This window comes from Carcharodon carcharias, chromosome 1 (genome assembly GCF_017639515.1).
Source record: "Carcharodon carcharias isolate sCarCar2 chromosome 1, sCarCar2.pri, whole genome shotgun sequence".
NCBI lineage: Eukaryota > Metazoa > Chordata > Chondrichthyes > Lamniformes > Lamnidae > Carcharodon > Carcharodon carcharias.
The window spans coordinates 5,312,377-5,328,094 of NC_054467.1; the positions used below are offsets into that span (position 1 = coordinate 5,312,377).

The following is a 15,718-nucleotide window of genomic DNA, read 5'->3' on the forward strand; positions in this document are numbered from 1 at the left end:
TGCAGATGAGGCCATTCAGCCCATTGAGTATGCACTGGCTCTCAGAGAGCATTCTACCCAGTCCCACTTTCCTGCCTGATCCCCGTGACCTTGCACATTCTCTCTTTCCAGGTAGCAAACCAATTCCCTTTCGAACACCTCGATCGAACCTGCCTCCACCACCCTCTCAGGAAGTTTGTTCCAGACTCCAACCACCCTCTGGGTGAATTTTTTTTTCTCACATCACATTTACTCCTTTTGCCAATTATTATGAATCTGTGCCCTCTAGTTCTTGATGTTCTCTTGAGTGGGAACAGTTTCTCACTATTTACCCTGTTCATACCTCTCAGGATCTTGAATTCCTCTATCAAGTCTCCTCTCAGCTTTCTTGTATCCAAGGAAAAGAGTACCACCTCTCCAATCTATCCTCATAATTACAGTTCTTTATTGCTGAATTATTCTTGTGAATCTCCTCTGTACTCCCCCCAATGCCTTCACATCCCTTCTCAAGTGTGGTGCCCAGAACTGGACACAGTACTCCAGATGAGGTCTGACTAGTGTCTTATACAAGTTCAACATGACCTCCTTCCTCTTGTACTCAATGCCCTTATTAATAAAGCCTGAAATATGAATTTTGTTTTGGCCATAGTCAAGGACAGACTGAGTCTCCTATATGCAGATTTGAAGAGATTGGGAGTGGCTTGCAAATCTGGTGCAGAGCGCTTAACAACACTGCAGTCATCCACAAACTGTAGGTCGTGTATTGTCTATGGTGGTCAATTTAGTTTTGGCACGGAGGTGACTGAGGTTAAAGAGTTTTCCATCTAGATGGTATTTAATCCTGACACCAGAGGGCAGCTGATCTTTGATGAGGTGAATAGCCACTGTCAGGTAGATTGTAAATAGTACGGGGGGGCATCACACAGTCTTGCTCGACTGTGGTCTGGATTTTGAAAGAAACTGCTTCAGATCTCCCACTGAAGACAGCTGCAGTCATATCATCATGTAGTAGTTGCAGGGTTGTGATGAAGACTCTTGACCTCCAAATCTCTGGAGCACAATCCACTGGTCAAATGGACAAAATTCTCTTCAGTCACAGGATGGTGCCTCTCTTCTTAAGGATGACAATGCCATTCATCAACATTGGAAAGAACATTTCCAACAACTCCTCAACCATGAATCTACAGTAGCAGCTGCAGCTCCCCAGACTCTCACCCCTGTGCCCGGTGCTAGAATCCATGGGTGAATTGAAGGGGGAACTGCAACAAGCAATCAAACAGACAAAAAAACAACAAAACCTGCAGCCCCGATGTCTTCAAAGGCTTTGGCTGACACCATGACTCTGCCCTCATCCTAGGGATTTGGGAGGGAAAATAACTCCCTCCCTCCCCCAGCCCTGACTTTAGGAATGCAACTACTGACTAATCACATTGTGGAAACTATCGAGGTATTTCCCTCTAGCCCACACCAGGGAAAATCCTGACACAGACTCCATGGAATCGCCTCCCAGAGACACAATGTGTCTTTAGATCTTCCAGAGGAACCTCTGACATGGAATAAAAACAGAAAATTCTGGAAGAACTTAGGGTTCCCAAGAAGAGTCATACTGGGCTCGAAACACTAACTCTGTTTCTCTCCCCACAGATGCTGCCAGGCCTGCTGAGATTTTCCAGCACTTTCTGTTTCTAACTCAGAATTCCAGCATCTGCGATATTTTGCTTTAAATTATACCTATGACATGGTCTTTGTTACTATTCAAATCCCAGAACAAGGTCAAGAACAAGAACTCTTCATTGCATTCATTGACCTGATCAAAGCATTTGGCTCAGTAAATCGTGAGGCTCTATGAATGTTCCCCTATTACCACATGGAAAACTCACAACAAGTAACAGCTTCTAAAAAGCTGATTTTTCAAAAGCAAACAAACAGTAATTCAAAAAAAAACAGCCCCAATAAATTCCAAATGTTGTTTATATTTTTTGGTGAATTTACAGCATCTCGGAGTCAGCTATAATTCTATCATTGGGAGAGTTCACAGATACTTTCGATATTTAAAAAAAAGCATTCTCACAACTTACAACATAATTGGCTCTTGATTTTTTTTACATCATTAGTTAAAAAAGATGCGCACTTCCATTAATATCATCCTCCGTTGGTACCACCTTTCACACCCCAGATTATCTCAAAGTGCTTCACAGCTAATTATTTTCTATTGAGGTGCAGTTACTGTAGTTAATGTCGGCAAAATCAGCAGCAAATTTATACGGAGCAAGATGTCACAAACAAAAGCTGGTTGCCCGCCACCTCTCTCCGCCCTTCCTTCCCCACTCCCCCTGCCCCGCGCTAGAATGCTTGCACTTGTTTCTGAAATGCTGTCATGATAAACTGCAGTCTGTTATTGTTGCCTTTCTTCTCACCTGTCCTATGTCTATTCCCTTAGTATAACTGACCTCGCTTCCGTTCTCTGGATCATATTTTATCCGTCCGTTTAACTTTACTGTGGGATCTTGCTGCGCTCAATTTGGCTGCCATGTTTCCTACAACAGTGCCTACACTTCAGAAGCATTTCATGGGCTGTAGAGTCTTTTGAGATGTCTGGTAGCGGTAGCTATACAAATGCAAGTCTTTCTTTTTCCATCTTGTCTCTGGCCACAGGAGTTTGTAAAATTTTTGTCGCTCTGTAACCTCTCTCCTCTCTTCATGACCTTCCTTCTGCTTCTCGAACTCTTCCCTCTTGACCTTTGCCATCTTCTATTTGATTGGGCCAGCATCTTTCACGCTGCCTGATTCACACAGCCAGATCCTTTGATGACCATTTCTGCTATTTCTGTGTTTATAACAAATCCCTGTTCTCAGATGTCATTAACTCAGATCAGCACACACCAAGCACTTAGAATCAACAACCTCTTAACTACTCTAGACAAACAAGCCCAGCTGCAAAAAACACTTTCGTTTCCTTGCTCATCAATTCCTGTAATAATTCCTGTATTCACAGAGATCCCTTCCCACTTTGACCATAAATCACACAGGGGTCAAGATAATTGAAGGGTGTTCACTTCCAGGAATTTCCTGTTGTGGTTGTAAAACTTAATTCTTTCTTTACTCTTGACAGAAACTTGTATTTATATAGCACCTTTAACACAGTAAATGGTTCCAAGGTACATCACGATGGAGGTTATCAAAGAAAAATTTGAAACCAAAGAAAATGAGATGATATTAGATCAAATGGCCAAAAGTTTGGTCAAGGAGGCGGGTTTTGAAGAGCATCTTAAAGGATGAGAGGGGTAACGGGCCAAAGAGATTTAGGGAGGGAATTCCAGAGCTTAGGGTCCAGGCAACTGTGTGTGGGCGGCTGACAATGGTGGGGCGATTAAAATCAGCGCTGCTCAAAAGCCCAGAATTGGAGGAGTGCAGAGATCTCGAAGGGTTGTAGGGTCAAAGGATGTTGCAGAGATAGGGAGATTATCGTGGGATTGAAAACAAGGATGGGAATTTTTAAAAATCTGGGTGTTGCTGGACCGGTTGACAAACCGGTGTTTTTTTTTGTTCAGATTAGGGACTTTTTAATACCAGTTTTAAGAAAACTTAAAATGAAATCCTGAATTATTCAAATGGCAGAATTTGGTTATAAGTATTAAGAATAAAAGAGAGAACATGGAATTGTTAACCAACTATGTAGAAGGCCATTTGAGACTCTGTCTCTTGTCTCCGTGAAAGGATGAGGTTAAAGAAGACAGCACGTGATGATGTTCACCGCTGAAGCAGATATTTAGCACTCTCAGTGCAGTACTGAGGGAGTGCCACACTGTCGGAGGTGCTGTCTTGCAAATGGAATGTTAAATCAAAGCCCTGTCTGCTCTCTCTGGTGCCTGTAAAAAAAATCCAATGGCAATAATTTGAAGAGTAGGGGTATTATCCCTGCTGTACTGGCCAATATTAATCCTGGATCAAAATTTTAAAAAATCAAATTATCTAGTCATTATCCTATTGCTAAACGAACTGTTAGTTCATTTAGCTCTTGAAACCTCAATGCTGTTGCTGTGTGCAAATTGACTGCTGTGTTTCCTACTCTGCAACAGTGACTACACTTCAAAATATCCTTTATTGGCTGCTTTGGGACATCATGAGGTTGTGAAAGGTGCTATAGAAATGTAAGTCTATCTTTAATTTAATGTTCAGCGCTAACTCCCGTTAGTAAACCCTTGCTTCTTGCGAAGTAAAGTGTAACCTGATATACACACAATGTCTGGCAAAGTTGCATTAGCCCATTATCAAACAGAGCACCTTTGTTAATGAGATCTGCTCACATCAGATGTACAAATGTCACGAGCCCTTTTGTGTTCTCCTGGACTTGAGATCATGGAAGAATAATCACCTTATCAGACCCGAGATGATAGTGTAATCTAGGAACCAGATTGATTTGATAAAATGGTTTATCAAAAATAAAAAAAACACCTCAACTATGACAAAAATCCACAGCGAGTTGTTGTGATCTGGATTCTTAATACTTATAACCAAATTCTGCCATTTGAATAATTCAGGATTTCATTTTAAGTTTTCTTAAAACTGGTATTAAAAAGTCCCTAATCTGAACAAAAAAAAAAACACCGGTTTGCCTGAAAGGGCGGTGGAAACAGATTCAACAGGGACACTCAGAAGGGAATTGGGTAAATATTTGAAGAGGCAAAACTACAAGGCTCGCTGGAGAAAGAAGAGAGTGAGACTAATTAGATAGTCCTTTCAAAAAGCCAGCACTGGCAGGATGGGCTGAATATGTTCCAAATCACAACAGCCCTCTCTTTGAATAAAGTTCTCCTCATTTTCTCTCTATAGTTCTTTTGTTTTAAAATTGTTTTAAATCTGTGACCTCTGGTTAGCGACCTGCTTTGTCATTTTAATTCTCTGCCCCACTCTCACTCTGGCCTTTCTGTCCCCAGCTTCCTACATAGTTTTAAGGAAGCTCGAGGAACAGCACCTCTTCCTCCAATCAGGCACTTTACAGCTTTCCGGATTCAACATTGAGTTCAACAATTTCAGACCAGAGCTTCTGCCCCTCTTTTCAGGCAGCAGTTAATGAGTCTGCTTTTCCCATTTACGCCTCCTCTTGACTGGTCATTAGCTTCTTTAGTTGTCCCATTACCTTCTCCCTTTACCATGCACTAACATCCCTCTTGTCATTTAATCTCTCCTGCCTTCTGCAGTATAAGGGGTTAAAGTCAGATAGGTAAGTATATAGCCTACTTCATAATGTAAGATCACATGACAACAGACCATGGAGAGAGATAGTTGTATGTAGAGCCTCATGCTAAATCTGTATTGCACAGAGTTAATATTATGTTCATAAAGGTTGAATTTACCAACAGCCTTGCCTCCAGCAGTACCTGTGAATGTAGACCATGAACAACCCCATCTAAGAACCACAACAATGGTAACAAACCTTCCCTTCTGTTCTCCACTCCCTGCCCCCTCCCCCATTTCTCTCTCTCAGGTTCTGCCTGACCTACTGATTTCTTGCAACATTTTCCCTTTTTCTACCAGAGTTTTAGTTGAATTTTGGAGTCGGGTTGGTGGTGTTGCTTCAGTGTTTGTTGAGATTGTTGATCCAGTGAAGTTTCTCCAGATAGTTAATTAGAAGTTGTGCTATTCAATTCGAATGTAAAAGGTACTCGGTGCACTCAGTCTCACCATTTCTGACTCAATTAATACACCTGCAGAAGGATCCCCTTTGGGATAGGATATGTCTTTACTAATCTCTGTCATGCTTAAGGAACTCAAATTCCCTACATGCATTCTCATGCTCCCAAGCCCAGCCCTTCTATTTCACATATTTCTTCCTCACCCTTGGCTCCTCTCAGGCCCTACTTTCTCATTTGCCCTTTTTATTTCTCTCCTTTTGGGTTTTTACTGTGCATCATTTGTTGTTCTCAAATTCTCATCCTTGTTCTCAAACGCCCTCCATTGCTCTTTCCTCTCTCTGTAATTTCTTCCAGCTGAACAAGTCTCCACGATGGCTGTGCTCCTCTGGACTCTTGAGGATCCCCCATTTTCATCTTCCCACCGTTGGCAGCCATGCCTTTAGCTATCTGGGCCCTCAACTCTGGCCCCATCTGCCTTCTCAGGTGAACATAAAAGGTCCCATGGCCTCTATGTAAAGAAGAGCAGGGACATTATCCCCGGTGTCCTGGCCAATATTTATCTCTCAATACTCGCCACTTGCCTGGATGAATGCAGCTCCACCAACACTCAAGAAGCTTGACACCATCCAGGACAAAGCAGCCACTTGATTGGCACCCAATCCACAAACATTCACTCCCTCCTCCACCGGCGCACAGTAGCAGCAGTGTGTACCATCTACAAGATGTACTGCAGGAACTCACCAAGGCTCCTAAAGCAGCACCTTCCAAACCCATGACCTCTACCACCTAGAAGGACAAGGGCAGCAGATACATGGGAACACCACCACTTGCAAGTTCCCCTCCAAGTCACTCACCATCCTGACTTGGAAATATATCACTGTTCCTTCACTATCACTGGGTCAAAATCCTGGAACTCCCTCCCCAACAGCACTGTGGGTGTACCTATACCACATGGACTGCAGCGGTTCAAGGGTCAAAATCCTGGAACTCCCTCCCCAACAGCACTGTGGATGTACCTACACCATGGGGACTACAGTGGTTCAAGGTGGCGGCTCACCACCACCTTCTCAAGGGCAATTAGGGATGGGCAATAAATGCTGGCCCAGCCAGTGAAGCCCACATCCTGTAAATAAAAAAAAAACAAATGATCTGCTTTATGAATTTGCTGTTTGTGGGAGCTTGCTGTGCACTAATTGGCTGCCATGTTTTCTGCATTGCAACAGGGACTACACTTCAAAAAGCACTTCATTGGCTGTAAAGCGTTTTGGGATGTCCGAGCTTAAGAAAAGTGCTGTAGAAATACAAATTATTTCTTTCTTTTAATTTCTCTCCACCTCACTACCATTCCCTCCTCCTTTAAGACACTCCCGAAATCTCCCTCTTTGACCAAGCTTTTGGTCACCTGTCCTAATGTGTCCTTATGGGATATGATGTCAAACTTTGTTTAATAATCTCTCCTGTGGGATACCCGAGGAAATTTTACATTGTTAAAAGGTGCTATAGAAATGCCGGATGTTGTTACTGTTGTAATGCAACAATTGGGAGCATTCAAAATTTGGGTGGAGCTTGAATTTCTGAAGGGTTACTTTTGGCATCTGAAAGCAGACAGCAGCCTTGCGGGGCCTGAGAGAAGTGTTTTCCAAAAAGTGCAAGCTGTGGCAATATGGGACTGGTGTTTTTATTTTAACATTAATTTAGAGGTGTGTCGAGCCTGCAGAGTTTGCTTTGGTGTGAAGGTCTTTGAGCCGACTGAGTGCCCCCTTTAAATGGGACTGAGACCACCATGAGTATCCCCGAAGCCACAGTGAACACCTTGAGCCATCCTTTGACTACCATCCCTCAGCACTTTGCTGCTCGCTCAAAGATGCCATGTGCCATAAGACTTTAAGGCGTAGGAACAGAAGTAGGCCATTCGGCCCATCGAGTCTGCTCCACCATTCAATGAGACTATGGCTGATCCAATAATCCTCAACTTCACTTTCTAGCCCTTTCCTCATAACCCTTGATTCACTTACTGATTAAAAATCTGTCTATCTTGCATTTATGTTCATTGACTTTGGTCCTCAGTTTTAACTGATAGCTTCCTCAAAGTCCAGAACATACGGTGAGAATGCAAGGCAAAATGCATCAGGTTGGCGATAGGTGTTGGGACCAGACAGAGAGGTCAGAATGGCTGCCTGGTGGGCGGAACCAGAGTCAATAGCAGAAAATGGGAGTTGGGAAACAGTACTCAGGCATGGCACTGATAGGTAATGGACTTGGGAGTTTATGTGTAGAAGGCAGAGTTAAACTATTATAGATCAAGCACTTTTTCTTTCACTTGCTTTCTCTTCACTGGAAACAAAACTGGCATCATTATCAAATCATACAGCACAAAAGGAGGCCATTCAGCCCATCATGCCTGTGCTGTCTGTTTGAAAGAGCTTTCCAATTAGTCACACTCTCCCTGTCCTTCCCCACAGCCCTGCAAATTCTTCCTTTTCAAGTATTTATTCAATTCTCATCTTGAATTTTCTTCCATCGCTCTTTCAGGCTGTGCATTCCAGATCACAACTCACCGTTTAAATAAGCCTCTCATTTCCACCGCCCCCTGATTTTTTTTTTGGTGATTATATTAAATCTGTGTCCACTGGTCATTGACTGTCATAGAGGTCCACAGCACTGAAAAAGACCCTTCAGCCCATCGAGTCTGTGCCAGTCAAACAAGTACCTAACTATTCTAATCCCGTTTTCCAGCACTAGGCCCATAGCCTTGTATGTCATGGCATCGCAAGTGCACATCCAAATACTCCTTAAATGTTATGAGGGTTTCTGCCTCTACCACCCTTTCAGGCAGTGAGTTCCAGATTCCCACCTCCCTCTGGGTGAAAAAATTCTTCCTCACATCCCCTCTAAACCTCCTGCCCCTTACCTTAAATCTATGCTCCCTGGTTATTGATCCCTCCATCAAGGGGAAAAATTCCTCCCCATCTACCCTATCTATGCCCCTTAATTTTATACACCTCAATCATGTCCCCCCTCAATCTCCTCTGCTCCAGGGAAAATAATCCCAGTCTATCCAATCTCTCCGCATAACTAAAACTCTCCACCCAGGCAACATCCTGGTAAATCTCCTCTGCACTATCTCTAGTGCAATCACATCTTTCTTATAATGCGGTTTCCAGAACTGCATGCAATACTCTAGCTGTGGCCAGAAACAGTTTCTCCTTAGTTACTTTATCAAAACCCTTCTTGATTTTGAACACCTCTATTAAATCTCCTGCTAACCTGCTCTGTCCTCAGGAGAACTGCAGCCTCTCTGCTTTTGCAGTCCTCCAAACAGGAGCTCGTTTAGCAGGCAAAAGCCCAAAGTTAAATAAATTAATATGTTTCACCTATTTCATACCGTTACTCTATCTTTTAGCCTGTTATAACCTTTGTCTGGCAAGGATGCATTTTATATAATGGCCCATGTTTTATGCAATGAAACAGTGAAAGCATTGGGAATATAGTAAATAAAAACACTACCTCCTATCACTTATTGCAACTTGAAGGGTGAGAGAATAGGAGGAGCACAGTGTATCTCCTGATAAATGAATGCAGCACATTAACCCATCCATCCATTCATTCATCCATCCATCACATTCACTCACCTCCCCCAGGAGGATGCAGGAAACGGTAGACTGGAATGTCAAAGTTAGGAGGTGGGGTGGGGTGGGGTGGAGGGGTGGGAGTGTAAACGGTAGCGGCACAATTTATGATCAGCCAAGAGTGCGGTACAGATTGCAATCCAATGGAAACAACACGCAGCCATGTTTACGTTCCTCATTAACCAAATTCGGGTTGCACGCTTAAAACCGTGTGACGAGTTCGCTTGGCTCTCGGAACCTCAATGCTTTTTGCACTGCAGCCCCTCCAGCACTTTGCAATTGGTGAAAACGTGGAAGGTGCCGGAGGGTTATTTGTTTCCCACTGTAATTTCGCCACGACGAAGCCGATTGCGATGTCCCAATACTTTCAGGCTGAAAAAAAAATATGGAGCGATCATGAAAGCACGCCCTACATGTTGCAGCACCTTCTAAAAAGGTGCACCGACTTTTAAAAACAATAATATATGTATATATATATATATATATAAAGACACACAGAGCCCAGGAAGGAGGTGGGAGCTATGTTAATAAAAGTGACGCCATTGGACAATGCACTAAATGCAACAACAAGTCATCCAGTGGGTGAGGAAGGAGGGAGGGAGGAGGAGGAGGGAAATGAACGGCTCTTGGAAAGAAAAATAATAAAATGATGAAGAGCTAGGGGAAGATGGGGTGCAATTAAGCAGCGGCTGGTGCAGCGGCTGGTGCAGCGGGTGCAGCGCGAGTGGCTGGAGCTCGAGCTCGAGCTCCCGGGCCAACGTTCCAAATCCCCGGGCTCCGGCCCCCGGGACTGTCACGCGCTCCAGGGGCTGGAGCCGCCACCACCACCACCACCGCCGCTCCCGCCCCCGCCCCGATCATGGCGGAGGAGTTTGCAGCAGCGGCGGGGTTCCCGCAAGTTTTACAATCGGTGGCGGCGGGCCCGACCCTGCTGGACCCGGGGTCGGGGTCGGCGGCGGCGGCAACAACAACAACAACAACAAACGGAGACGTCCGCTGCAGCCCCGTATCCCCGGTGCCGACCTCCGACCAAGACCCGGTCATCTACTTTGTCCGGAATAAAGCCGGCGGCGGCGGCGGCGGCGGCGGCGGCGGCTCGCCCGACGGGGAGGCCGATCAGCTGCAGCTGGAGCTGGAGTTGGAGTTGGAGCTGGAGCTGGCGCTGGCGCCGGGCTCCTCCCCGCCGGCTTCTCCCTGTAGCGGCAGCAGCAGCACCAGGCCCCGGAGAGGTAGGTGTGCAATGAGGGGGGGGGGGGGGGGGGGGGGTGAGGAGGAGTGAGGGGGGGGGTGAGGAGGAGGAGGAGTGAGGGGGGTGGAGGAGGAGGAGGAGTGAGGGGGGGTGGAGGAGGAGGAGGAGTGAGGGGGGGTGGAGGAGGAGGAGGAGTGAGGGGGGGTGGAGGAGGAGGAGGAGTGAGGGGGGGTGGAGGAGGAGGAGGAGGAGTGAGGGGGGGTGGAGGAGGAGGAGGAGTGAGGGGGGTGAGGAGGAGGAGGAGTGAGGGGGGTGAGGAGGAGGAGGAGTGAGGGGGGTGAGGAGGAGGAGTGAGGGGGGTGAGGAGGAGGAGTGAGGGGGGTGAGGAGGAGGAGTGAGGGGGGTGAGGAGGGGGAGGAGGGAGGGGGGGGGTGAGGAGGGGGAGGAGGGAGGGGGGGGGTGAGGAGGGGGAGGAGGGGGGGGGGGGGGTGAGGAGGGGGGGGGTGAGGAGGGGGGGGTGAGGAGGAGGAGGGGGGGGGTGAGGAGGGGGAGGAGGGAGGGGGGAGGAGGGAGGGGGGGGTGAGGGGGGGGGGGTGAGGAGGAGGAGGGGGGGGGTGAGGAGGGGGAGGAGGGAGGGGGGGGTGAGGAGGGGGAGGAGGGAGGGGGGGTGGAGGAGGAGTGAGGGGGGGTGGAGGAGGAGTGAGGGGGGGTGGAGGAGGAGGAGGAGTGAGGGGGGTGAGGAGGAGTGAGGGGGGGTGAGGAGGAGTGAGGGGGGGTGAGGAGGAGTGAGGGGGGGTGAGGAGGAGTGAGGGGGGGTGAGGAGGAGTGAGGGGGGGTGAGGAGGAGGAGGAGTGAGGGGGGGTGAGGAGGAGGAGGAGTGAGGGGGGTGAGGAGGAGGAGGAGTGAGGGGGGTGAGGAGGAGGAGGAGTGAGGGGGGTGAGGGGGAGGAGGAGGAGTGAGGGGGGTGAGGGGGAGGAGGAGGAGTGAGGGGGGTGAGGGGGAGGAGGAGGAGTGAGGGGGGTGAGGGGGAGGAGGAGGAGTGAGGGGGGTGAGGGGGAGGAGGAGTGAGGGGGGTGAGGGGGAGGAGGAGGAGTGAGGGGGGTGAGGAGGAGGAGGAGGAGTGAGGGGGGTGAGGAGGAGGAGGAGGAGTGAGGGGGGTGAGGGGGAGGAGGAGGAGTGAGGGGGGTGAGGAGGAGGAGGAGGAGTGAGGGGGGTGAGGAGGAGGAGGAGGAGTGAGGGGGGTGAGGGGGAGGAGGAGGAGTGAGGGGGGTGAGGAGGAGGAGGAGGAGTGAGGGGGTTGGGGTGCTGCATACGGTGCATGTTTGCATTTTAATGCGAACCCCGAGAGTTGTACAAACTCCTGGAGTTGGAGTTGCTCCGGTTTTCCTGCCAGACTGAGCCGGTGTGCGGGGTGGGGTGGGGTGGGGGGGGGAACCAGACATTGCAACTTAACCACCTGTCTGAGTATTTGGCGGGGGGGTGGGGGGGTGGAGGGAGGTGGTTTAATTTTACCAAAGTTACAGTGCATTTGTGGAACTGCTCAGCGTGTCCTCTTCAAATACACCCCCCCCCCCTCCCCCCCTTCCCCGCTCGCTTCGAAATAGTGTCCGCAGGATCTTTTACATCCACCTGAGAGGGTTTAACGTCTCATCTGAAAGATGGCACCCGCGACAGTGTGGCATTCCCTTGGTACGGCCCCAGGGGTGTCAGCCTGGATTTTGTGCTCCAATTGCACTTTGAAAGCATAATCTGACTCAATGGAGAGAGTGCTGCTAGTGACTGGTGGCTGACAATTACTATTACTGTATAATGCTGGATCTGTCCGTTTCATCACTGCAAGAAAATAAATCCTTCCGAATAAATTATAGAGAGAATCTCCTGATCTCTGAAGAAACCTGAACTTTGAACACAGCTGCCTGAATTTGTATTGTCAAAGTGATGGAGCTGATATTCTCCCATGAGCTTGACAGGAGGCCCCTCACTTAAATTATACCCTGAGTTTTTGAGCCCTCGAATCATTTTTATTAATAATTCCTGGGGTCTGGTATGGGCCAGCATTTATTGCCCATCCCTAATTGCCCTTGAGAAGGTGGTGGTGAGCTGCCTTCTTGAACCGCTGCAGTCCCTGTGGTGTAGGTACACCCACAGTGCTGTTAGGGAGGGAGTTCCAGGATTTTGACCAGCGACAGTGAAGGAACGGCCGATATATTTCCAAGTCAGGATGGGAACTTGCAGTTGATGGTCTGTTGCTCTTGTTCATCTCGCCCTGTCAGCATATCCGTCATGTGTTTATCCAACTTCCAACCACTCCCACTGCGAGTGAGTTTCACATTGTCACCAATCCCTGGGTAAAGAAGTTTCTCCTGAATTCTTTATTTGCATTATTCATGACTTTCATGTATTTATAGACCTTGTTTCTGGACTACACCCTTACCTGCATCTCTTTCTCTCTCTCACTCTCTCTCCCTCCCCCCCTCTCTCTCTCCCTCCCCCCCTCTCTCTCTCCCTCCCCCCCTCTCTCTCTCCCTCCCCCCCGCCACCTCTCCCTCCCCCCGCCACCTCTCCCTCTTTCCCCCTCCCCCCGCGCCACCTCTCCCTCTTTCCCCCTCCCCCCGCGCCACCTCTCCCTCTTTCCCCCTCCCCCCGCGCCACCTCTCCCTCTTTCCCCCTCCCCCCGCGCCACCTCTCCCTCTTTCCCCCTCCCCCCCGCGCCACCTCTCCCTCTTTCCCCCTGCCCCCCGCGCCACCTCTCCCTCTTTCCCCCTGCCCCCGCGCCACCTCTCCCTCTTTCCCCCTGCCCCCGCGCCACCTCTCCCTCTTCCCCCTCCCCCCGCGCCACCCTCTCCCTCTTCCCCCTCCCCCCGCGCCACCTCTCCCTCTTCCCCCTCCCCCCCGCGCCACCTCTCCCTCTTCCCCCTCCCCCCGCGCCACCTCTCCCTCTTCCCCCTCCCCCCGCGCCACCTCTCCCTCTTTCCCCCTCCCCCTGCGCCACCTCTCCCTCTTTCCCCCTCCCCCTGCGCCACCTCTCCCTCTTTCCCCCTCCCCCCGCGCCACCTGTCCCTCTTTCCCCCTCCCCCCGCGCCACCTCTCGCCATTTGATGGTGTGTGTCTAGTGAAACTTGGTCTCTTCCTGTGCACAGGAAGTGTCAGAAATCCTGTGTTGTTTTGAGTGAATAGGGATGTCATGTCATTTAACTCTGGAATTCTGGACAGCAATTTTCAGTTCTATTTTGCGAAATCATGAAAGATGGGGTAGGTGTTATAGGAGCAAATCTGCAAAGTGTCTTTTGTCCTGTTTTTACACTGAAGGTGCTGTTGAAATATTTTATAACATTTCTGTAAATGTGCTTTAAAACATAAAGCTGGAATATTCTGTGTTAATAATGTTCTTTCCCTTGGGATAACCCAAAATTGCTAAAATGCTTCACAGCCAATGTGTAACTTGAGTAATTGCAGTTGTGTAAGGAAATGTGGCAGCCAATTTGCACAAAGCAAAATCCCGCATACAGTAGGTCAAATAAATGAGCAGTTGATTTTTTTTTAATTGGTTGAGGGAGGAGATGGTCTTGTGGTTCAGTGGGTAGCGTCTCTATCTCCGGGCCAGAAGCTTTGGGTTCAAGTTCCACTTCAGGATTTGATGGCCAGGGAAGATGTGTTCATAACATGGCCAAACAAGGCTGATTATCAGCCTGTAAATCCTTCAAATGCACCTGATGGCATGCGGTAAGAGTGGGAGAGTTTCTGGTCAGCCACACTGCAGAAGACAACAGCAGACACTGCAGTACTTTACCAAGTGGAATCATGGACCAAACCAATGGAAGTCCATGGTTGCCAAAGCCCTCTTAGGGCATGGTACCTGGGGGAGGTTGTTAAGGGAGGGGGTGTTGACTGGGAATCATCTTTGCTCATGGAGTATTTTTTAAGAGTACCTGAGAGGGCAGAGAGGGGGCCTTGGTTTAACACCTCAGTAGAAATACAGCATCTTCAAGAGAATGTTTGCTACCTGCAGTGGATTTTTTCAACTGAAAACCTTCCAACTTGGAGCTGAATGTGCCAGCAACTGACAACAGAGAATGAACATAATTTTTTTTTTGTGCCTTTCACAACCTCCGAGTACTTTGTGAACAATGAAATACTTTTCGAGTTTAGCTATTGTGATGTAGGAAACATGGCAGCCAATTTGTGCACAGCAAGATCCCATCAAAAAAGCAGTGTGGTCAGGACAAGGTTTGTTAGCTCAACATCCTGCCATAGGGAAAATGTTGGAAGCTATTATTAAAGTTATGACAGAGCATTTGGAAAAATTTTAAAGCAATCAGGCAAAGTCAGTATGGTTTTGAGGGGGAAATCATGTTTAGCCAATTTATTGGAGGTCTTTAAATCACAAGTGCTGTGGATAAAGATGTCCTGTACTTAGATTTCCAGAAGGCGTTTGATAAGGTGTCACCTCAAAGGCTATTGCGGAAAATAAAATTTCATAGAGTAGGGGTAACGTATTGGCATGGATAGAAGATTGGCCACCTAACAGGAAACAGAGTTGGCGAAATGGGACTTCTTCTGGTTGGCAGGATGTGACCAGTGGTGTATCACAGGGATCTGTGCTGGGGCCTCAACTCTTTACAATTTATATAAATGACTTGGATGAAGAGACTGAGGTTTGGTTCCTAAATGTGCTGATGATACAAAGATAGGAAAATCAATTGTGAAGAGGACATAAGGAGGTTACAAAGGGACATAAGTTAGGTGAATGGGCAAAGATCTGGCAAATGGAGTATAATGTGGGAAGATGTGAAACTGTCCATTTTGGTAGGAAGAATAAAAAAGAAGCATATTATCTAAATGGTGAGAGATTGCAGAGCTCAGATTCAGAGGGATCTGGGTGTCGTGGTGCATGAATCACAAAAGGCTAGCACGCAGGTACAGCAGGTAATTAGGAAAGCTAATAGAATGTTATCGTTTATTGCAAGGGGAATTGAATATAAAAGTAGGGAGGTAATGCTTCAGTTGTACAGGGCACTGGTGAGACCACATCTGGATTATTGGTCACCTTATTTAAGGAAAGATGTAAATGTGTTACAAGCAGTTCAGAGAAGGTTTACTAGGCTAGTCTTGACAGAGTGAATGTGGAGAGGATGTTTCCGCTTGTGCGAGAATCTAGAACTAGGGGCCGCTGTTTGAAAATAAGGGGCCGCTCATTTAAGACAGATGAGGAGAATTTTCTTTGAGGGTCATGAGTCTTTTGAACTCTCTTCCTCAAAAGGCAGTGGAAGTAGAATCATTGAATA

At 47.8% G+C, this 15,718-nt stretch overlaps 1 protein-coding gene across 6 annotated transcripts in view; it reads left to right on the top strand.

Moving 5' to 3' along the window:
- The first annotated feature begins 9,905 nt into the window (after positions 1 to 9,905).
- Positions 9,906 to 15,718, top strand: part of LOC121277022 (protein RUFY3-like) — a 66,429-nt gene continuing 60,616 nt past the window's right edge. For 3 of the 6 annotated variants that reach the window (XR_005942784.1, XM_041185899.1, XM_041185931.1), the window contains exon 1: positions 9,910 to 10,473. Coding sequence is in view for 5 of the 6 variants with exons in the window: in XM_041185899.1 (XP_041041833.1) it covers positions 10,104 to 10,473 (370 nt within the window). In the remaining variant the exon portion in view is untranslated. Of the gene's footprint in view, positions 10,474 to 13,584; positions 13,686 to 15,718 lie in introns of those variants that run through there. The other 3 variants (XM_041185941.1, XM_041185889.1, XM_041185914.1) reach the window with 3 other exon arrangements.